General features: G+C 31.8%; 1 protein-coding gene across 1 annotated transcript in view; it reads left to right on the top strand.

The window, feature by feature from the left end:
• The first annotated feature begins 279 nt into the window (after positions 1–279).
• Positions 280–25,751, top strand: part of LOC129740087 (uncharacterized) — a 287,784-nt gene continuing 262,312 nt past the window's right edge. The window contains exon 1 of the mRNA XM_055731691.1: positions 280–667. Coding sequence (XP_055587666.1) covers positions 598–667 — 70 coding nt within the window. The 5' untranslated portion in view covers positions 280–597. The remainder of the gene's footprint in view (positions 668–25,751) is intronic.

The raw sequence follows: 25,751 nt of genomic DNA, 5'->3' as shown, positions 1-25,751 counted from the left end.
ATCACTGCATTCCTACCAATAAAATCTAACTTTGGAGCGCATGTGCATCAGCGCGCTTTTCCGATAGACCATCTTATTACTCATTCGGGTTGCTTGAGCTGCACTTGAGCGGCCAAAGAAAAAAAAAATCCTATTTGGAGCAACTAACTACTCGGAGGAAGAGCTCTGAGCCGATTTAAGTCGTTCGGTATGGCTGCGGCTTTTTTTCAATCGATTTGACGGCGTCACTCTCAGTAAAAATCTAAAGTAGGGCCAAGCTCAGCCAGTCGATACTCTTCCATCGTCCGGATTGGTGGTTCCCTCACAGAGAGAGCACGCGCGCCCGCGCACTATTCACTTTCTTCGAGAAAACGAGCAAACGCAACGCGAGTTTTCTTCGGTGTTCTCGTTCTACCATCGCCTTCGTTCGGTTCCGGTTTGTTTTCCTTCGTTTATTTTGCGTTTTCGGTTCGGTTCTCGGTTCGCACAAATCGGTTAAACGAGTGTGACAAGAATTACCCACCCGAAGGGTGGTCGGTGAATTGTTGGGGAAATTTGGGGAAGGAAAATTCACATATTTAAAAAAACCGGAGCAGCAAACAACAATTGGTCGTGACCATGAAACTCGGTCGGGAGCACCAGAATTTACCGGTTCGGGATAGCCGTTTTGCCTGTGGATTCGATTACGGTGAGTGAGTCAACCAATCATCAAACACCGCCCGGCCTGGCGGGTGACTATCTCTTTGTCACCGAATACCACAAAGGTTACCTACAAAGTGGTAACACACCCTGGTGATTGATTTTCATTCGGTCACTGCTTCGGGATTTGTTGGTGACACACAGAGGTTCGGGTGAGAAATGTTATTGGAGCTCTGTTTTTTAAGTGGAAATAGATAAGGCAGCTGATAAACATCAATCGGGCTACCACTTGACTGTAAAAAAAATGTATGGGTAATGAAAAAAATGATCATTAGAAATCTATTTAAGAAGGAGAATAAAAAAACATTTTTGACACAACTGAAAACCATGCAAACATGTTTTTAATTTCATTGCATAGTGGGGTAAATGATCTTGAGCGGAACTAGTCGAAATCTGATCTTGAGCGGAACCATTTACTTTTCCTAAGATCTAGGCAATGATTATTTATGAATCTTATCGAAATGTTAAAAAACACTTTTTCAAGATATTTTCATACAAGCTTTGCCATTTTTCCTAAAATTTATGAAATAAAATAATAACCGTTTTAAAAACATATGCATTTCTGCTGCAATTTTCACCAATCTATGCTGACTTTGAACGTCAATTTATGTTACCCTTGACCGTTATAAACTGATTCTTAAGGGGGGGTAGGGTCTAACGAGTATAAAAAACACCATTTTCACGATTTTTTTTCTAGAGCTATCGTTCAAACAAATGTATTCAAATTTTTTGCATTATGCAAAGCATTGTTCAAAGAACATTTAGTAATTTTTTCGTAGAAAAATATTGTAAAATGAGCCGGTGACGGAGCACTTTCGAGGATGCCTTTTAGAAAACAGGATTTTCGGTGGACACTGTATCTCAGCACAGAATCATCTGAAGTCAAAAAATCAGAGCAAAATATTTTTAATAGATGTTTTTCTGGACCCCAATGTTTTTATTTAACTTAAAATTTTTTTTTATGTAATTTTTGTGGCTGTTTGAAGTAAAAACTACGATTTTTCACGAAAAAATCCGCCATTTTTCACCTGTAAAATCTCCCCAAAGTAAAAAAAAACAAAAAAGAAAAACGTTGGGGTCTGGTATTTTATATGTAGAAAATATGTTCCAAATTTGAAAAGAATCGGATAAGTAGTTTTCAAATGACGATGTCCACGGACTTTAAAAATGTGCTTTCGAGAAAAACGCGTTTGAAGTTTCTGCTCTTGCTTTCTTGCGGTATTAGATAGGAGGAGATAAAGGCCTATAATTTATACTGTTTTGCTTCAATTGACTTGAAAATTTGACACAACATTCTTGAAATGTTTTACAATAAGAAAATAAATAAATAAAAAAATCGATTTTTTGAAAGTGTTAGACCCTACTCCCCCCTTAATGACTAAAATGGTAGAAAAATTCTTAATAAAGCATTATTCGGGTTTTTGTATCAAGTTTTCCATCAAAATATCAACATTAATCGATTAGTTTTTAAAAGTAAAATATGATCTTGAGCGGAACTACTAGCTTCCAAAATAAATCGCTAGGTGCGCTGCCTTATGCCTTTTGTCTCACACGCAGCTTTTACCCTTGAGTGTAAGCAACACCTTTTTATTTTTCTTATTATATCAGCTTTAGGGACAGAAAAGATATAAAATTAAGTTCTAATAAAACTGAAAATTACTTTAATTGGTGTCACAAGGCCAAACCAGGCACTCAAATGTTTTATTTATTGGGGTACAAGAAATGTTTTTTGATTCTTTCTTTCAGAGGGACGACGGTCAGGTGGAGGAAGGCTTCCATACATATTTTTTGGCATAATTCGAGAACTAATGAAGTAAAGTCATTATTCCAGGATAAGAATCAATCTTCATTGCCATTACTGTTCGATCTTTAAGAAGCAGCTTTCCTTTAAAGAGGTTGTTCTTGATGTTGTTCCAATTAAAAACGATATTCCTTTAGTTCTAAAATGTGTTGAAAATCACACCTGGTTAGCTACTTTATAATACTTAACGATTCAATTGATGGCCTGTGGTTGAAAACCTATCCGATTCCCTACTATTTATTGCTTAGACTTGAACTGGAACTCATGGAAATCGGATTGGGAAATAAGTGTTTATCAATTGAGCTAAACGCTTAATGTTTCCATGTTTTTTAAATATAAATCAATTTTATCGTGATTTATAAGAAACTGGAATTTATTATAAACTTTATTCCATGAATAAGTTGTGTAGATCAAGAATGCTGAAATAAAAAAAAAATCTGTAATTTCTCAGAATTTTGAGCAAATTTTTATCGAAAAATCAGTGCCGCTGAACACAGAAATTTGAAATATTCACAGATTTCACAGAATTTTTGAATTTTGAATAGATTTCCAAAATTATAATTTTTGATCAATATATAATTTAGGTTTCTTACTTTGAATTAAAAAGTTTGATAAGAATTTCAATGTTAACTGATTTTTCCCAACAAGAATATGAAAAAGAAACAATTTATATTGAACTTTCAATGAAATTAAAGAAATTAGCATCTCAGAAGTCCATTACTGAATATTGGGATAAAAGTACGAAAAATCTGATTTTTTTCAAAACAGTTTGATTAAGAGCAATGTACAGTTTTATTTGCAGAATCTGTAATTTAAGGCATCTTTTTTTGTATGACTAACTTTGTCGTAACCTTCAAAAGTTGTTCGGGGCAATATGACCCTAAACACGCACATTCAAATAATCACTCAAATATACTAACGAACCTAATTTTTGAGATAAAATAACTAAAATTTGAGTCTAGAAAATCTATTCTTTCAAAATAAGATACAGTGAATCAAAGTGAGAATTGAATATCTTTTTTGAAGTAAAAAATAAATTTGAACGGATATTTTGAGAACAACTTTGGAAGACTAAGTTTTTGTTATTTACGAAAAAAAACATCAATTTTTGAAGTTTAAAATCTTTAAAGATGAAATTTAATTGAAGTTTTCACAGTTCCACAAAAATTTGTTATTCACGTAAAAATATCAATTTTCGAACTTTAAAATCTTTAAGGATGACATTTTATTGAAATTTTTACAGTTACACAAAGATTTGGAATGATAGCTATTAAAGTTGTTGACAGTACAAAATGGTTCCGCTCAAGACCATATTTTAGTTCCGCTCAAGATCAGAATTCTTTCTTCAGTAAAACAGCTCTATCAGGGTTATCAGGGTTTACTCTAAAATATTCTACAAAGCATCATTAGAAAGCAGAAACCAAGATCTATCTGCTGAACTAAAAAAAAAAAGTTCAGATATAACATCTATCCATACCGCTTGGTCAACTGTTCCGAGTCACGTCGAATTGAGCCAATTAGTTCCGCTCAAGATCATTTACCCTACTCTGATGAATGAGTAAGAATACGAAATTCCGATTCTATTTCTCATTAAGTGGGATGATTTTAGGCTACCCAATTAAAATATTTAGAAACAAGATCTTGTAGTGGGTTGATTTTCGGCTTTCAGTTTTAGGTTTTGAGTAAATACTAATTAATTTTAATAAATCCAACTTGTTGATCCTTATTTAATACTCATCAAGGACTAACATGTGTTAAAAATTAATTAAAATTTGCTTGAATCCTAGAGATTGTTATAAAAAAATTATGTTTTTTGTCCAGTTTTACACAGCGGCGTATTGTTTACTGCTGTCGGTTTCTGTTTAAAACTTCAGAAAAACGTGTTGGATTTTTGTGTGATTTTTTTTTTCTTTTTGTGTGACTTAAAACGAACACACGCATAAAGGATCACAGTGAAACTTCGTGTTTCTTTGAAGAGATCTCAATTCTACTTAAGACTAAATCGTATATCTTTTAAGGATATAATGGCTAGCATCTTACTAACACTAACACCAGCCCACGGAAACAGTACTATGTATGCCGTGACCGAGACTCGATCTCATGACCTCTGGCTTAGAAGACTTACGGTGCTGAAGTTCGTTTTATTCAGCCCAAAATTCAAGTTCTTTTTGAAACTTTAAAGTTCTATAACAGATTTGAACTGCCTTCTGTTCAGCTCACAAGTAATTTTTTAATTGTTTTTTTAGTTTTTCTCGAAAATTTTTTCAATAGTGCGCAATGAGAAAAACATAAAGAGAAAAATAATTTAAAAAATATTATTTTCACGTATTTCGGGTATTAAGCAAAAATAATAATTGTTGCAAATTTTCAACAACATGAAACGGTTATACCTTTTTGTTCTTCACAGACACACAAACAGAAATAAATGCTAACTCTTTATTTCTTTTGCATTAATCATAGTTTTAGCATTTCTGTTTTCCTGGATACCCTGAGAGTTGAGAATTTAGCTGGGAGTAGTTATGCGATAATATACCACCTACTAAGGAACTTATTCCTTGCGTTTGCTTGAAGGTGCTTCATAAAGGCTGCCTGATTTTTTTCATTATTTACATATCCGAGCCGGACAAATCCAAGAAATTTTATCTTAAAACTTGACAAAATCCGGGCATTAGACTTCGAAATTGTAGACCAAAGTTTTGGGCAAATGTACTCAACAAAATAAAAGAAAAATTAAAAAATATTTCTTTATTCAAAACTTATCAGCAGACTGAATCTTTTTTAGGCTTCAAAGAACCTGTTATGATTATTTTTATAAAACTTGTTCGAAAAATTTCGTTTTGATTGCATAAAAAAATCGGCGCAATTTTTATTTTTTATGGTTTGGTGAATAAAGTGAATTAGTCTGGGTAAAATAATATTTTTCAATGACATCCGGGCAAACGGTAAGGACCGGACTTTTCCCCAATTTTGTATTATGCGGGATTCATTTCTTTTTTTTTTATTTTCTGAACATAACCTTGAAAAAAGCAACACTTTAAATTTCTTCTTGGTATTCAAGAATTTATAACTGGATTCCAAAGTGGTTCTCATGATTGTTGAAAATTTGTTACTTTATAAAACGGATGATAAATCCGCAGGACGAGAATCAATAGAACTTATATTTGCTATTTCCCATATTTCAACAGCTGTCAGAACTTTTGTCCAGTCTGAGGCTTATTTATCTGAAACATTTTCAAAATGTCATTATAACATGACAATAAACATTCAATACTTTCCCCGGGAAACAAATACACTTTTTAAAGGATGCAAGTTTCAGAAACACACTATGGAACTCTTATGCCAAGCTAGCGTACTACCGTTGCAAATTTCCAAAAATTCCCAAAAAACGTTGCAAATTTACAACAAAACAAAAAAAATTCTTTAAATTAAGTTTATAATTTGAATTACTTTTTAAGAATACGAAAATATTTTCTACAAGTTAAAAAAATTTCTCATTGTGAATACGACTGAAATCTGAAAAATAGGGCTTTTTCAACATTCCATATTTTTCAGATTCAAGTTGGTCTTGTTTGTACACTTATACACTGAAAGTAATTTTTTTTTAATTGAACATAATCTTGAAGTTAACTTCGTCTTTCTCATAAAAGAAAATTGATTTTTTTGCTTTCTGTATAATTAAGAACAGGTTTATTTGATTGTTGTAATTTTTTTTATTGAATGAAAATAAGGGTTAATCAGCAAAAACAAAAAAAAAATCCTCCTATCCTTTCTTGCTTCGGTAACCATCAGCCCAAATGGTACTGACGGTTTTCCGGCATCCATTTTTATTCCACCCATTACCTCAATCCATCTAACTGACTGAATTGCTTTGTTTTTAACTTTGTTCGATATATATCGGCACGCACCCCAGTTCTAATACACATTTGTTTGATTCGCTTACTCAAGCAATCAAACAACCTAATGAAAAAAATTAGTCCTGATACCAGATTTGAACTGCGACCCTTCGAGATGATAGGCAAACACGCTGCTTCGACACCACGCCTAGATGTGTCCTTACCGGCAGCCAAAATTCGAAATGGTAATAAACTTGCCTAGAATACATGCAACGGCAGCCAGCAGCCATGTTGGACTTGAAAGTTTGTCCTATCTCTATTATGTGTTCAACTAAAGCTATGTTGTCATTCTCTTTCCCTTTTTCTGTATTAATTATCATTGTTTTGTTTGTATTGCCGTCATTTTTCTTCTTTAGTTACTTCGATGGCCTGCGAGACGTTGATTGAGATTTTGATGAGCTGTCACTTTTTTTTGTAAATTAACTACACATAACTCACAGGATCCCTGATGAAGGTGTTACTCAACACCGAAACGTTGGTTCAAAACGAAAGTTTTTAAATTCAATAACATTGGACTGATTTGACGCAGATTTAAAGTACCAAAACGTACAGTCGATGGTTATTTATAATTTAAAAGATTTATGTTGGATGGCAATGCTTAAAAATATTTAAAATGTATTTTCTAAAAAAAATGTTGAACGAAACAGCTTTTGAAATAGATCTGCTTAAAAAAGTCACCTGTGATTCAATCATTTTTTTTAATAAATTACAACATTCTGACTCCTTAGCCAAGTGAAATTGTATTTAAAGTTTTGTTTGGTACATTTTTATTTCAATCGATTGAAAAATATTAAATTGTGCAATTTGTCCGCAAAAAAAAAACTTTCATACCTGAATGCAGATTTAAAAACGTTTTTTTAAAGATCAAGACCCGTGAATTTATCTTTGGTTTAAACAGGGTTATATTCAGATGTGTTTCATAAATATAATTGGGATTTTTTTTATAGCAAGAAATTGCACTACAGTTTACGTTTTTTCATCGACTTAACAGAATTAATTGTTTTTAGCTGATTGCAAACAAAGAATTTTGATTATCAAAATTTAAACATTTCGTCTTGTTTCAAAAACAAACTGTTCTGAATTCAAATCATTTGTCAGATTTTGTCTATCATTTCTAGTTATAGTGAATTGGTTGTGTGAAAATTTGAAAATTGGTTAGTTTTGAGTACATTTGATCTTTGATAACTGAGGAGCTTATAAACGTACATGAAACCTAAAAAGTTATTTTGAATCAATTTTTGATCCTTCATTCAATCAAGGAATCAGATCTTGACTAGATTATCTAGTTTCAGAGATTCAGGGCACTAAAAAATTTTATTTTTTAATTTTTAAAAGTTTGAAGAGGTAACATTACAACTTTTTCTGACACCATTCAGGAAAGTTTTTGAGTAGTTTGAACTAAAGATTTTAACCCGTTTAACAACATTGTTGAAGACTAAAAACGCGAATTCAAGAGTTTTGCAGTATTGAGATAAATTAGCATAATAACAACTTTTTAAAGCTTTTTTTCCTCTGAAGTCAAACGAAAATTTGATCATTGAATCAAAACTTTTATATTAGAAATTTTTGTACTGCTCTATAGTTTTGCCAGAAAAGTGTAGAACTTTCTTAAACAAATGTTTACCATTTTCAAAAATTATCTTGATAATAGAAGCTAATAGAAAAAAACTAACTGCGTATTTGGAATTAACGCACCCAAGTTTGTCATAAAAAGCGCTTAAATTATTTGCTTCCCAGAAAAATGTGAATTGCCTTGTGTTATTTTCATTTTAAGTATTTGTGCTGAAAATTAAAATTATTTTGTGTTTCCTGGAGGCAATATAATTTAAAATGAATTTTAAATTTTGTCCTACAACAACATCATCCCAACAGTTCATGGTTTTCAACGATCCTAACCATAATACTGCTTTTAAAATTAAAAAAAATCGTTCAGGAGGGCATTAAGCTCGAAAATTTATCAAAAGGGGGCGGTGAGTGATAATAGTCTGGAAACTACTGAATTAGAATAAGAAATTCCGATTCAATAATTTTCAAATTGGTTTCATTTTCGGCCTAAAGTCTCAAATTTTTAGTAAAAACGACTGTTTGATAAACGAGACTTCCTTAAATTTTCAGTGAAACCTACACTTGGTATTAGCGAGGTATCCATGTATGAACAGTGAGACCCAAATTTTGACACTTTCCCACCTTTATTCGGGCAAAATGATACCAAATTTCACTTCCAAGCCTGATAGCAAATATAGTTCAGTCATAAAAGTCTGCTCGGGTTGTAGCTTTTTCACTAAAAGATGACAGAAAAAAGTTTGAAATGCTCAATATAAGCTCTCAATGAGGGTCTTTTGATAATTTCCATCTTAAATGATTGATTAGTATTGAAAATATTGATGTCAGACCCAAAAATGGAACAAGAATCCTGGAATCTTTAGAATAAAATGTCGAATGTGCATGTTTTTCGAAGCCTTAAGCTAAAAAATAGGAAACTTGATTTTTTATTTAATTGACCAGCCATAAATAAGCTGAACCTCCTTAACTCTGAAGTAAATTAAAAGGTTTTCTCGATTTATCAAATTTTCAAAAGATTTACTTTTTATCCTTGATGTATTTTCTACTCTTTTCAGCTCGATTCCAATTTGAAATATTAGTTTGAAACTTTGTTTATTAAAAATCTGCAATAATCAAGAAAAATTTAAATTTTGAGCAGAATTTATCACCTGAAATTGAACTGTCATTGAAAATTTATTCTATAATTTGAATCTTGTTGATAAGTGATAAGTAAATTCTGGCCAAAAACAACATTAATTTTGAATTTCTTAGAAAATGGTACTCACAAGTTAACATATAAGCCTAAAATTTTTCAAGGTTTTGTCCCAAACTGTCTAAATTTGGATATTCGGACTCAAATATTCACTTATTTGATGCTGCAGGATATCCTTTTTTATCCTTTTCTTATTTTTTGGGTCATGACAGTCTAAACGAATTCCAAGGGTTCCGGTACACAATATCAGATAAACCAAAACCATTTTCAATTTCCAATAAACGTCAGGCACCCGTCGTCAACATCCCAAATCCAAACCCCTCAAACCGAATTGCTCGAAAACAAGAATTAATCCTTCCGAAACACACGAGTCCCACTCTTCAGGAATTTTTGGTCCAAAACTGGGACCCTCGGATTCCCGAAATTTAGACACCGGATTTGGAACCAACAAGGCGGCGGTGCTGGAAAGCAATTTTCTCTCCTAAACCAAAAAGGAGGAAAGTGCGAAAAATTTCTGCCCCACTCGAATTGTTCCGGTCCAGGGCTTTGAAGGATTGAGAAGGAATCTCTTTGATCTTGTCACGTTTTTTTTTTTTTTACTTTTCATACTTTTTCAATCCGTTGTTGATATTTTCTTCCTCTATTTGGATGATATTAAATGCGCTTCCGAAATCTGCCGGGCGTTTCCCGGCTGCTTGTCCGGATGTTAAGGAATGTGAAATTGATTTTTTTTTCGAAGGTTTTTTTTATGAAATAAAATTTTATTAAAAAGGCTCGCCTTTGTTGAAGTAGAAATCTTGTTAATCTTTCGTTTGTTTAATTTTTATTTAAATTCTAATCAGAAAAATCATCAACTTTTGAATTGAAAATCAAATACAAACATGTCTATCAACCGGAACGAATTGGTTTGCGGGAAAAACATTGAAACTAAAATATAAACACAACCAATCGAGGCCGGATTTTGCAATACGACAGTAAAAACAGATAAATAGTTGGGGCCCGGGAAATTTCCGGAAGTTAGATTCCCGGTATTCCAGAAATAGAAATAGAATCGTAAGTCAGTGTGTACAAACGGACGCACACCTTGAGTCGGGATGAATGAAATGTTGAACAAGCACTCACATTTAAAATATTCTTTTCTCTGAGTTGAAGTTACACATATTTTGTATAACTATTACCATGCATGATTTTTGTTTTGTTTTTATTCTGTAACTTGTCTTTGAATTCAAATTGAATATCAGTATATCAAATGCTTTAGGTAAACTTTTTTTTTAAATTTTTTTGTCAACTTTTCATAATTTCAAAAATATTTTTAAGTGAACTCACTACTCAAAATTATATCTACTCGTTTCCGAGATTTTTTTTTTATTTTTGTAAGTACTGTTTCAAGACATTATAATGAATAAAAGGGTCATATAATCAGAGACTACAGTTTATTCCTACGTCTCCCAGTTGCATCAAAATTAGCCGGCAGTACTCGAGAAAGAAATACAGATAAATTTCTCACTCTTATGGGCAACAACAAAACCAAATTCCCCCGGTTCAGATCTTATCCCAAGTCCTCGATTTGCCAATCCATTCGAATCCAATCACATTGGGAAGCGATTTAAATGCATTCAATCTAAACACTCTCTTGTGTGTGTTTTTTGTATTTTAGACATGAGTGCTATTTTTTTATGCATTTTACCACAGGTGTTCAGAAAATATGCACTTGGACTAGATTATAATGATGATTCTGGAAATTTTTCTGGCATTCTAACCGAAAGAGAGCTATGTTTGGTGTGTCTAAGATTCGATGTCATGACAGTTGGCTTAGAAAACTTTAACGCTATGCTATAGACAAAGGTTGCCAGAATTTTTTCCGCGCGTATCTGGGCCGGACAAATCCGGGCTATATTATCTAACATCCTGGCAAAATTCGGGCATTTGATTTTAAAATTGTCAACCGGAAGTTCGAGCAATATCCGGGCAAATTAGGTAAAAAAAACCCAGAAATTATACAGCAAAAATCAATGAAAAATACTTGATTTTTTCCATCAAAACTCACCAGCAGATTTTAATCCTTTGATTATTATTTGTATAAAAATTGCTCAAAAATTTCGTTTGGACGCATGCATGAAAAATTTTTACCACTCTATTTTGTTTTTCGTTTGCTTTGATAAATAAAGTAATTAAAAAAAAAAATTGAAAAGGAAATCATCAACTTGACAACTTCTCAAAAAGAACACAATCAAATGGAATAATCAAAAAATAGTTTTAATAGAATACTTTTTATACTTATTTGTATATATTCCTTTGAATTTTGCTCTTGATTAAATACCATTAATGAAATAAAAAAAAATTCCACAGTATCCATTGGAAAAGAAAAGTTTAATTTTCAATTAGCTCAACAACTTTCTTCAAAACTACCATCAAACAGAGCATCAGGCAACATCAGGGTAATATGGATCATATGTATACCACAACACATATTTAAATTTTATTTGAATATAATTTAATAAAGAAATCATTCAATGATAACAAAATGATGATGACATGCATTCAGTCAGAAGTTGGACTGAAAATGCTGATGAGTTTTTTGAAAAAGATTTTGGTGTAAGCCAAATTTCAAGTTTTGAAATCGGACTCAAAACAATAGTTCTGTCATTTATGCAATTATTTTTGATTGAAATTATTCAGTTTAAATCTACGGATTAGAATTTAAAAATTAAACTCAAAGTTCAAATTGGGAAATTAAATTTTTAACTAGAACAGACGTTTATGGATCAGAATTTCAAAAGTATTTAAGAATTTGAGTTCAACTTTTCGAGTCCGAGTTTAAAAGTTAAAAACATCATATTTATCTCAATATACGCGATTTTTATGAATTTTATATGTTTAGATTCTTGAGATTGATGAACCCCTTTTCAAATGCACATTTAAAACTTTATAATTTTCCAAGTAAAATCGAATAATAGCATTGAAATCTTACCAAGTTTTGAATTAAAATATAGTAAACTTCTACTGGAGAAATTTAAAAAAAAGTATCACCTGTATCATCAAAAATATGACAAAATAGATCATTTTTCTTCCCTTCTGATGTTACAGCTCTCATTTTAAGACATCATTATGGACCTTTCTTTTCTATTATAGTTATGGAGGAAAAAATGACAATATATTTCTATTTTTGCGTCAAATTCATACAAATGTAACATGAAGAAGAAGAATTGATTTCATAGAAATTTTTATTAAAACAGGGGAAAGTGGGGTAACGTGGGCCACTCTGAATACGCATCATATGCATTTTTATTTATCAAGCTTAAAAAAGTTCAAATAAGTACTTACATAATAAAAAAGCTCCCTCTAATTGCATCGATGAGGAACCTAAAGTTCATAACAAAAATATGCTCATACGCTTGTGGGCGACACCTATATCGGGGCAACACATCTTGGGCCATCTATATTTTTATATTGAGAACTTAAAATACGTTTTCCCTATCTGTAAAGTTTTCTTATGCCAAATGAAGAGTTATGAAAAATATTTTGTCCATCCTTTACTAGGAATTTTGCCAAAACGTTCGCGAGTCAGGTTTTTGAATCCATTTGATCATACACAACTCTCTTTTTGATATCATCATTTGAAATTGCTTTAAATTAACGAGATGAATTTTGAAATTACAGTTTTGAGTCAACTCATAAACTTTGCATGTTATTTGGTCAATTTGGAATTAGTTGCTCACGATTCCTCACCTTTTTTTTCAAAATTCAAAAAATTTTGCATTTTTTAAAACAGCCAAAACTTGAGGAAAATAACTTATTAACAATTTGAAAAAACTGCCTCATGACCTTAAAAATGTAGAAAACCATACAGTTTTTTTTAAATCTTCTATAAAACAGGAGTTATGGAACAAAGAAAAAAAGTGGCCTCACTCTTCCATACCTTAAACTATATTAATTCCCCCCACAGCTTGAAAATGCCGAAATTGTTGCATTTCAAATATCGTTTTATTATTCTCACGAAAAAATCTGACCTTAAACGTTTTGAAAAATATATTTTAGTCACAATAATTTTAAAGACTTTAGAAACCTTTGAACTCACAGGGCCAAAATACGTTTTAGTTCATATTGTTCATTGCTTCTCTAAATGTGTTTCTCGCGATAATGGATAATAATAATAATCAGTTTAACACCGCGACAAATGTGTGCATACCTGGAATTGTTAGGAAATGCTCATTCGAATCTAATAAATTATTGATTTGTACGCTTAACATGCAAAGTATATGTGCCAAAAATATGACTAAGTTTGACGAATATAAACAAATCATAAATGTTTCATCAGTCGATGTTGTTGGATTATGTGAAACCTGGCTCAATCACACAAAAGATACAGATTTAATAGCCATCGATGGTTACTCTATCTATAGAAATGATCGTATAGGTAAACCCGGAGGTGGGTTAATTCTATATGTAAAACATGCTATAAAATTAAGCTGATTAATCAAATTTCAATGTTAGAAATTCTCATACGTTCGAATATATGTTTATAGAAACTAACGCTTACCAATAAAAAAATACTATAGGACTGATTTACAACCATCCGAGCATAGATTGTGCAGATATGATACATGATGAAATTCTAAAATATGACGGTACCTACGAGGACATTATTTCAACAGGCGATTTTAACACTAATATCTGACTCTGAATAATAAAACCGAACGTTTTTGCAATGTATTGATGGAAATCGGCGACTATTACTGAAACGAATTGAGTCAGAATATGTCTCCTAACGAGCTATGGAATAAACTTCGAAGCATTGGTTTATCGAAGCGCAAATCTTGTATTGAGAACGATTTTCATCCGGATGTAATGAATCAAAAGTTCCACAAGAGTCATTATTATGGAAACTCAACAGGTTTTAATTTTAGTAGCATTCAAGAATCCGATATCATCAACGCCGTATATGAGGTGAAATCAAATGCCGTAGGACTAGACGAAATACCCATAAAATTTGTAAAACTCATTCTGCCGCTCATCATAAAACACTTGTCATTCATTTTTAACATTATAATCTCATCATCTAACTACCCAAAGGCTTTAAAACTTTCAAATATTATACCTTTCAAGAAAAAAAAACAAACTTATCATCACTTTCAACCCGACGTCCAATTAGTATATTGTGTGCCCTTTCAAAAGTTTTTGAACGAGTCATGAAGAAGCAAATAAGTACTTATTTGAACGCAAACAACTTAATAACTGACCATCAATCTGGATATAGACCAGGCCACAGTACAAAAACAGCAATGCTTAAAATATGTAACGACATTTCAAAACCCATTGATGAATTTCTTTTAGTGTTGCTAGATTGTTCCAAAGCATTTGATACAATTTCTCATAAAATGCTTTGCCGAAAATTAAACACAAATTTCAATTTCCAACCAGCAGCTATTGAATTGATTGATTCATATTTAAAAAATCGAGAACAAGCAGTTTTTTGGTAATGATTGTTTTTCGAATTTTCTACCGGTTAATTCTGGAGTGCCGCAAGGATCTGTGCTAGGACCTTTATTGTTTACGATGTATATAAACGATCTTCCAAACGTTGTGAAACATTGCACTATCCATTTATTCGCGGACGATATCCAGCTGTATGTAAAATGTAAACAACAAAGCATTATCGAAACTTGTCAGTTGGTCAACATCGATCTAGAAGCTATCAATACATGGGCTCAAAATCATCTAATGACGTTGAATGCTAGTAAATCAAACGCTCTTCTAATAACTCGAACTGTGTGCACAGAAAAACCGTTTTTAACACTAGGTTCTAATGAAATAAATTTTGTTAACAAAGCCGTTAGTTTAGGATTTATCGTTAATTGCAAATTTGATAGGGATAACCATGTGTTAAACCAATGTGGAAAAATATACGGTGTCCTCAGAAACAAAAAGTTGAAGTAAGGTTTCCTTAACTAGAACATCAACTTTTCAAGACATTCATTTTACCATATTTTATTGTGTGCGATTTTTTACTACCTACAATTTCTGCAACAGCTCTTGAAAGAATAAAAATAGCGCTTTATTCGTGTGTCCGTTTTGTATTCAATCATACTCGTTTGGATCGGGTAACTCATTTACAACTCAAGTTGCTAGGATATTCATTTAATAATTTTATTTCAGTAAGGGGGATTTTTTTTTATTATCTGACAATTTGCGCCGGGGGTCTTCAGATTTTCCCCAAAATTGAAAATTTGGTTCATTTTTGCGACTTAAAAACACATGCATTTTTTCAGATTTCTAACATTTTTATTTTTTGAGTTAGCTTCGGTTAGATTTTTTTGTAAATAAAAAATAACCATTTTTCAAAGCTACATAACTCTATTGTTTCTCAACGGAAATTATAAAATAGCACATCAAAATGCATTGAAATTTTATCAGGTTTCCAAATAGAATAGTTGAAAAAAATTAAATAATGACCTTCAACATGAAAAGTTGTAAATAAACTTTAAATGACGTGTAAAAGTACCGTCTGCACCGCCGAATATTTTGCAAAAAATATCATTGTATAGCTCGATTCATGATGCAACTTTCATCTGAAGACACCAAAGTGGGCCATTAACACCTTGAAGAGTTATGAAAGAAATAATGACAATAAATCTCTTTTTTTGCATCGAAAACAAACAATGGTTGAACAACTGCACTCACATACGGAGATAGCAAGCACTTCTAACAACATGGAAACAAAAGAACTTACCAAAGCAGGTAAAAAACACTACATTTTCGTGCTTTGTAGAGTGTTTGCAGCAAAACTGACTTTAAATTTTAACCAAAATTCTGAGTATCGTATTGTTTAAGTGATATACCTAATAATGGAAATGTTGCTTTTACAACCTGGTCATATACTATATAACTTATTAATTTTTAGATCAAAAATCATTGTGAAGCATAATTAATGCCAATAGTAGAAGGTTCAGTCCCTGTGTTTGGGATCACAAAAATGTGATTAAAAAAATGAAATATAGACGTGCTTTACATAGATTTTATATCGAGAGCTAAGCACTGGACACCAAAATCCTTTCCCATTGATCAAAAAAGTATGAGAAAGCGGCACAAATGTTGTAGAAATAATCAAAGAGCTCAGTATGGCCAGCCCAGGCTGTAAAATGATGAAAATATGATACTTTTACCGTATTCGTTTTCTACATTCGCCCAGTTTTGAGAAATAGAACGAACATAATTCGTCGTCAGTGTTTTGCTACCTCGATCGCTCACACGCGAATCTTCAGTGTTCCATCGTCCATTTTAAATCAAATCTGGGGAATTACGGATGCAAAACTTAGCGCATAAACTTCTAAAAATGACAGTAAAATGTGCATAACTTGTTGTGACCTGGTGCAAAACTGGGTATAAACGAATACGTTATTAGATTTTTGGATATAACATGAAGTCAGTTAAGCTGCAACAATCTACCGCCCCTTCTTTCATAACAGTCCCATATACAAAAATAAGCAAGCGAGACAATCAGCTTTTTCTGTTTTGGAATATATTTTTAAATTGTGACCACTACTTTCAGCATAAACGAAAATCGTTTCTAGGTTGTCATAATAAATCGTTAGGCCTGAAATTTTCGAAATTGGGTTATTGGTAAGGTCGAGAGCACCATTTTTATTCATTATGGGACTGTTAATCGACCATATTTGAAACCTTTTTCGAATCTACTAGCATAACAGTCCCATACAAAATATATTTTTCTCATCAAGCTACTTTCTAAGATTTAAATTTGATCATTTTTGAACTTCTAAATGCAATTGTCAGAAAAAGAAACATACTTTTGGAAAAATATCGTGATTTGCACATTGTAAGTTGAATCTTTTTACGATTTTTGATTGCATCCGATAGTTTTTCGCTCAGGAAGTCATTCCTAAGAAAGTCAGACCTACCTTCGAAAACTAGTGTGCATCATTCGACATCAAGTGAGTTAAAAAAAATGTTAAATGATTCAATGTTAAATAATTCAAATATTTCGCCGAAAGAAAAATTGAAAAGTAACCAAATCCGTGGTATTTCACATATGAGACTGTTATTCGGGTATATTTCATATAGGACAGCCACCAATTGATATTTTTTTTCGAAATTTCTAGAACAAAACCTCTTTTTTTTAGTCTTTTATGTTGAAGCCTTATGTTGACCTAAAATGACGAAAATTCATATGGGACTGTTATGCGAGTAGGGGCAGTCTGAAAAGGACGAAAAAATAGTGTTTTTTACCTGCTTTGGTAAGTTCTTTTGTTTCCATGTTGTTAGAAGTGCTTGCTATCTCCATATGTGAGTGCAGTTGTTCGACCACTGTTTGTTTTTTATGTAAAAAAAGAGACTTATTGTCATTATTTCTTTCATAACTCTTCAAGGTGTTAATGGCCCACTTTGGTGTCTTCAGATGAAAGTTGCATCATGAATCGAGCTATACAATGGTATTTTTTGCAAAATATTCGACGGTGCAGACGGTACTTTTAGACGCCATTTAAAGTTTATTTACAACTTTTCACGTTGAAGGTCATTATTTAGTTTTTTTCAACTATTCTATTTGGAAAGCTGATAAAATTTCAATGCATTTTGATGTGCTATTTTATAATATCCGTTGAGAAACAACAGAGTTAAGTAGCTTTGAAAAATGGTTATTTTTTATTTACAAAAAAATCTAACCGAAGCTAACTCAAAAAATAAAAATGTTAGAAATCTGAAAAAATTCATGTGTTTTTAAGTCGCAAAAATGAACCAAATTTTCAGTTTTGGGAAAAATCTGAAGACCCCCGGCGCAAACCCGTCAGATAATAAAAAAAAATCCCCTAAGGTCAAATATTTTGTTACATAAAATTGTTACTACAAAATGTCCTTCGTATCTGTTCAATATCCTTCAGCCTTTCAATGGCACTAGAGTAAGAAATTATGTTATTCCAAACCACTCAAGTTCTTTCTATAGTTGCACATTTTTTTGTCAAAGGTGCTGTTCGTTGAAATTTACTGCCGAACTCGATTAAGAATATTTTAGATTTAGGCACATTTAAGAAGCAATGTTCAATATTATTTAATTAGAAAAACTGTAAATTGTAAATCGTATTAGGTAAATCGTTAGAGAAATGTAGATTAGTTTTCAAGTGCATTCCATCATTATTATATCGCCATTGTGGCATCGTGAGAAGATAATTGTCTTACGCTACTTTTGAATTAATAAACTAAACTAAACAAAAGTTGTTTTATTGACAAGTGAAAGTTTTGATTCTGATTAGTTTAAGGAACTTTGAAATCTCCCAGAGAATTTGAGATTCGGCACGTTAACTTAAATGTATCACATGATATCACAATGTTGTTTTAAAACTATACAATGCGGTGCTTCAAGATTCCAAGATGACGTCAAAAAAATCTAGAATATAAAAATTAAGGAGTTTCCGTAAAAAAAATGTCAAAGTTGAAAAAATTTGTTGTCAAAGACTAAGACGAAGGCGACATTCTTCGTTGAACAAATGGAATACTGAAATTATTTTCTAACCCTTTCACATTTCGTAAAAGGATAAACCGTGTTTGAAATTGTCAATAATTTAAGAATTAACAAATTGATTCACTGGAATTTTTTAATTTATGGTTTCAGTAAAACATTTTAGTATCTGTCACTGAAAGAAGCTTTATACTTAGAATATTTTTTATCTCAGATTTTCTTGATGTATCTGGTCCATAAATCCAATAAACAATTCGAGAAATGTCAAACCTGACCGGGATTTCCATATATTGTTTTAAACTTTCTGGATTTTACCCGGGTTCATTTAGATCATTTGCTTGAACAAATAAAAAACTCAAAATTATCTTAAATTATTTTTAGATTTTGCGTTTAAAAACGATTTTTAAAGTAAATTTAAAAAAGAATATATACTTTTGTTTGATCTTTAGATGCAATTTAACTCGTGCTGCTGTGATTTAATGAAAACTTCAAATTTCAAGTAATTTTCTTTTTTTTCGCCTCTTGTATGTTTGTGAATAATGATTAGATTCTGTTCAGATTTGCCCTTTTTACATTTTTTATTTCTTAAAATTGTTTAAAGTTGCTTAGCCGTATGCTTAAGGTTTAAGATAAGGTTTCCAGGAATTTTTCAGCACGTAACCGGGCCAGACAAATCCAGGCTATTTTATTTCATAACCAGGTAAAATCCAGGCATTTGGCAATATCCAAGCAAATTTGGTCAAAACTTAGGAATTATTCATAGAAAATCAAGATAATACTTGAAAACTTTCAAAAAATCTTTCATGATTATGTTTATAAAAAAAATTTCGTTTTGGACGCATAAATAAAACATTTTACAACACAATTTGACTTTTGAAGTTTGATTTAAGATTGACAATGACATTAAGCGCGGGCCAAATTCAGCCGTTAGCCAAATACCACTATTCGGTATATCTCTATCACTAACCCTGTTTTGTTTATTCATGTTCCAGAAACGATATAGAAGCTCTGATGAAAATGTGAATTTTATGTTTTTCCTATTAAAATTATAAGAAACAACCATATGCAAAACCAGGAACAAATGGTGTAATATGGGGTATAAGACCGATGCAAAACATGATTTTTTGCTTCCATATATTTTTGCGATGCCCTTTGGATCACCACGCACCAGTGTAAAATTTGAGATGGTTTGGTTGATTCCTGAGTTAGCGCAGCCTTTTAATTTTGTATGGAAATTTGTATGGAAGAAGAAATTTGTTCACATTAAATCATCTAGAAAATACAAAAAGGCTTGAAATTAAATTGGTCTTTGATGCCTAGTTTCAACTTTTCTAAAGCTTCATTTTTTTTTCTAAGCTAAATGTTTCATGAAAAAAGTTATGAAAAATTTAAAAAAAATTAAAAACCTGAATCCATTGAAAAGTATTTAAAACAAATGGCAGACTTTGCTTGCTAGAGCTTTTAATAATTTCCTAAAAGGTTTTCGCAAAGATAAAAAACACAATAAATTTCCTGGCTTTGCAAAGCAGTTTTTTGATATTTTTCATTTTCATCCAACGGTACACAGCTTTCAAATAAGCAATTAAAATTCTTAAATTAAACAAATTAATTTTGAACAAAAAAAAAATTATAACATCGAATATCTTTTCTAGGGTACAAGTTTGGTTTATACTTTGTTCACATGAACTGTACTTTAAGAATCAAGGAATATTTTTCATCCAAAGATATATTTTTTAGAACTTTCAGTACATCGCTAGAGATTTTGAATTCAAATTTTGAAAATGGATTTGATTTAAGGGTACCTTAAAGGATTCATAATTTTGGTTTTTGACCCTCGAGATCACCAAAAGGGGGACCAAAAAAAATCGGAAAAATCAAAATTTCGGTTTCGGTGCCAAATGACTTAGAAATGCGTAAAATGGATTAAATGTTATTCCAAAAAATCGGCCGTTTTTCAAAAAACCGACTCAAAAAACCAAAGTCCATTTTTCTTGTTTTCCCATAGAATTAAACTCCCAGTGAGGTACGATTGTCCCACATCTGGAAGCTGCTGCAAGCTTGATATCGGTTAAAGGCCTTCTTCACTAGGAAAATTGCAACCAAATTGAATCCAGTTCCATCCGGCAGCAGTGGCTCAGTTCCGATCAGCTGTTTTAAATCACTACCCACCCACATAGCTTCTCACTAACTAACATGAAACTCCAACATGAAATCCAATTACAACGAACAAGCAAACGGAAAACAAAACCTCATATGAGCTCTCTTTCTCTCTATTTTTCAATTTTGTTTCTCTCTCTTTCATACTAAGTCTCTTTAACATTTTTTCTTCTTGCACTCTACGACCAACTATGTAACATAAGCTGCTCTGCATCGGCCGAATGTAAAGTCGGCATCACAGCCTTTAGTTAGTTTGTAACTAAGCCAGAAATTGCCGGTACCCGACTCGACTGCCGACACGAGCTTAACGATATGCAGGAACGGAAGTAAAGTAGTTTGAACGGTAGAAACAGAAAAAAAACAAAAATGGAATCAAAAAAGTTCACTGACACATTCACTTGCTCACTTGCTACTAGCTACATACCTACCCCAGATTCATTCTGCTTTGGTTGGAGCCGTTCGTTTAAAGAGCTCTAGCGAATTTTCCTATTGCTAACCATCCTGCTTCTACCTCTAGCTTCAGTGGGCTAAATGAGTTTTCAAACGGCGCCGGACCGGGCGTTCATTGAGTCGGGTGAGTGTGTGTAGGTGGGTGGTTTTTCAATGGGGAAGTTGATTGACTTATATTGTGGCTGGTCGTACGCTATCTGGACGTGTGGCTAAGCCACCGAATATTTAGTTCTTTAGTTACCTCATATTTAAATTTGAAGTTAGATCAGGGAAAAATAGCAAAGATATTTTTTTTTAAATAAGTCTTGAATGTTCCAGCAAAACCATGGGACATCATACACTGCACGACCGCAAACATAAAAAAGACTGAGTTTACTCAATAATTTAGTAAGCAGGAACCAGTCATCAGTTATCTATATGTTACCAGATTATTTCTCGCACTTTTCTCAGCGATTTTATCTTAAAACCTGACAAAATCTAGACATTTAATTCCAAAATTCTCAAAACCCAGCAATTTTTCAAAAAAATATTGAAATATTGTTTTAACCTTTTTAGGTTTCCAAAAAACTTTTCATATTTATTTTGAAAAAAATTGCTTAAAAAATTTCGTTTTTGAACGCAAATTTAAAAAAATAATAATAACTCAATTAGAGTGTTTTGTATGATTTTGCATTTAAAGCGAACCAATCCGAGCCTTTTTCAACTATATCTAGCCAACCGGACCGGACCTAATATTTTCCAAATGTTGTATCAAATATTCGGGCAAGTCCGATTAAATCCAGGCAAGCTTTAGTTATCGATATATGTATTCATCTTCCTAAAAAAAATTAAGATGTTCAAACGAATAGTTTACATTAAAGAATTGAAGCAACTTTAAGTGTTTGAATTATAAATGATAGAACTAAATATCCATACAAGACTATTCTCAATTACAATTATTCTTGTTGAGCTTTGATGCCATAAGACCAAAAATACAAGCAAACACTTTCTAGGAGTTTTCTTAGCTTGAGCATGTTTGAACACTCTCTGTCAAATAACTAAGGAGTGTATTCGAAAAAAATGCAGCACTTTGTACTGTGAAAAGCTTTTGAATGTATGGATGTAAATTGATGAAATTTTCATTGAAGCTACCCAGTAATGAAATGTATACGTAATCAAAATTTGGTTACAATTTATCAAGTGGTTTCATTGACTAAATTTGTTTGGACAGGATTGAGAAAAATCCAGAAAAGTCCCAGTGGGAGACCCTAAATCAGCTGGAAATATAATTTTTGACCACAGTTCACATCGTTTAAGCAGTCCTGAGGACCCAATAATGAAATAAAATTTGAACAAAAATGAAAATAATTGATTCCATGAAATGAGAGGAACGTGAGAAGTTTTTTCAAGCTTAATCCAAAAAACTGATTAGAGGAAGTGATATAAAAGTCAATTTTTTTCTGACCGGTTCGTCTAGCTGACGTATAAATAAGCCTGATTTCATTTCTATAAGGTAAAAAAGCCAACTACCGGTAAAATAAACAAAATACGGTGTTCAAATTGTGCGCAAAATATTTGAACTGCTTGTGGAGAGATATTTTGAAAACTATCGTAATAAACAGCAAAATGAACTCTCTAGCAGTCACTTGGTAGGTTTCCAACCTACCAGGTTTTTTTATTGACAATACTCGCCTGTATTTCCCGAAGATAAACAAGAAGAAAAAAAATGAAAAATTTGACTTAATCTTTCATCATAATCTTTCTGGCTGAAAATACCAAGAAGACTGCCTCCAAATGCGACCGACACAAGATGAATACGGTATTTAAGTTGTATCTGGAATCGTGATATTACGCGAATACGGTGGTGAGATGATAAAAGTGCAAGTAAATGTTTTTATGCCGAAGGAGTACAATCGGTTTAACTTATTATAACTTCGACCAAATCTAAAATTTTGAGTTATTTTCAAGGTCAAGTTTCAGGAAAACAGCAAACTTTAGTAAAAAAAGACTTGATTTGAAAAAAAGGTGATTTTTAGTATGATCTATAGATGGCGCACTTGTTTCTCAAGAATGAAAGTCGAAATATTTTTTTATTGGACGCTATTTCAAAAACCCCTCGCCAGAACATCACAAAAATTCATATGTGAACATTACATTACCAGATAATTTATCTGTAATTAACATCCATGTATCCTAAAGTAATTAACAAAACGAAGCGTTGCATTTTTTTTTTTTCGAACACTCTCCTTACCAGGCCAACTCAGCAGATCACAAGCGTTCTTTTGTTCAGTGTTGCCCGATTTTCTTTTTGTGAACCGTTGGAAGAGAAGTATGATAAATTTATAAAAAAAAACAAATGAAAGAATTGTAAATTTTTTAAATTAATTTTCGATACCCGGGTTTTGATTTGAAAAGTTGCTTCGAAAATTTTAAACATTATTCGGAGAATATCACTAGGGTAAGTGTTCCTAATTTGGCATGTGTACCTAATGTTAACATACTTTTCAATTTTGACTGTTTATGACGTTATTTTTCACTTATCACAATTATAAAAAAAAAATTATAATGTAACGGATCATGTGAGCTTTTTTTTACAAACAAATTTGTTTTCTAACTCACAGGATTTTTCGTAAAATCCAGTTTGTTTCAAAGTATGTCAAAATAGAATAGAATTGTTAGCAAATTTCTTAAAAAACACCTGTTCAGAAATTGAAGATTAAAGCTGAATTTGTCAACCGATTTTTTTGAAATTTTTCGTCGGATTGTTTTTTATAATGATTTAAGTAACAAGTATGTTAGAACCATGTATTTTTTTTTTCGTGTAAAAGCTGAAAAAAGCATATGTCCACAATTAGGAACAATATTTTCAATGTGTTCCTAATTATGGACATAGTAAAAGTTTTCCAAACTATATCAAAGTCATAGAATGTATTTGAGATAAATTTGATTGATTGAATTGTGTTTTAACTTAATTTTCAACGATCTGTTAAAATAAACTGTTTTGAACTAATAAAACATGATTTTTTTTTACTTCAGTGTATCTCAAAGCTAAAAATGTTGAAAAATTATTTTCGCCAAGTTGTAAAGAACGCACCTTTCGCGACAGAGAAGGAAACCATCAAATTACAGAGAGCTTCTCAACGAGAAGAGAATCGAAAGGAAAAATTAAAAAAAAATAATAAAATACGTTGTATACCGTCATCTGGAGCATCATGCAACACTTTTCAACTTCAATGGCTTCTACAAACCTAATGTCCACAGAAAATCCTACCGTTTGTACATCAAAAGTTTTAAGGTTAATGAGACATCAAACGTAGTCAGAAAAAAAATGGTTCCACCAGTTATTTTTAAATTTACAAAGCATGCGATTTTCACCCTACTAAGAAAAAGGGGTAAGTTGCAAAAACCTTTGTTTTTAATGAAAAATTTAAAAAAAAGGTTGAATAGTTATAGTTTTTGACATATTTGTGATGTCGTTACGCATAAAGCACAATCTGCAGTTTTTTTTTTGATTTTGTTAGAATTAAAGTTAATATTTTTTTCTGTCAAAGATTTTTTTTAAAGAAAGCATAAAGGTGCTGTATACATTCAGGGATAAAAAATACTACAATTTTACATCATATTTAAGCATATAGAAACAACATTTAAACCACTGACCATACTGACTGAACACTCGATTTCGTTTGTTGGATAATTTTTCCAACAGTACGCAATGTCGATTCCAGTGTGCGCATATGTTGATTGGAAGAAATACTATCCCAGTTAGAAAATGTCACCCAACTTTCAAAAAAATAGAGGCAATTTCTACGATAAAATCGGGCTAAATAGGTACATTTTTCCTATAGGGCATTTTTTTTTCTCAAATGTTGCAGGTTCCCCCCCTACCGTCGGTATTGCGAACCTGCAAAATTTGACAAAAAAAAACATTAGCCACAAAATATCCGAATTTTTGTTATAAGTGGCATGTCAGTGTGATAAGTGTTTTAACTGTGAATCATTGATTTGCATGTCGATGCATTTTAGCCAAGACTGGTAACGGAATTTTAATTTTTTTTTAAATTAAATGATTGTCCGAAAAATATTTATACACCAACAGTGTTGATATAGAATAATAAAATCAATAAAGAGTTTGTAGGTAATATCATTAAGTAAATCTGTCACATTGTGTAAAGTTTTTACAGCATCAAAAATGCAAAAAATTCAATTTTTCTAATTTTCTATGAGAATCAAAAACTTTAACAAACTATCTCGCAATGTGAGAAACTATGGCATCATCATTTTGTTATCATTAAATGATAATTATATTCCAGTATATTAAAATAAAAGTTAAATAAGTGTTGTGGTACACAAATGTTGCATCGAACCATGCTGTTGTATGATGCTCTATTCGTATCCATTGGAAAAGTAAAAGTTTGAATTTCAAAAAGCTCAACATCCACTACTTTCTTCAAAACTAGCGTAAAGGAATATTGTGAAGGATTTAAAAAGTCCTTATTTCTATATTCACATTCCAAAAACGTTGTAAAATTTATAAAAAGGTGAGTTTTGAGATTTTTTTCATTAAAGTAT

This window comes from Uranotaenia lowii, chromosome 1 (assembly GCF_029784155.1).
Source record: "Uranotaenia lowii strain MFRU-FL chromosome 1, ASM2978415v1, whole genome shotgun sequence".
Classification (NCBI taxonomy): domain Eukaryota; kingdom Metazoa; phylum Arthropoda; class Insecta; order Diptera; family Culicidae; genus Uranotaenia; species Uranotaenia lowii.
This window is presented reverse-complemented; position numbering and strand designations above follow the sequence as displayed.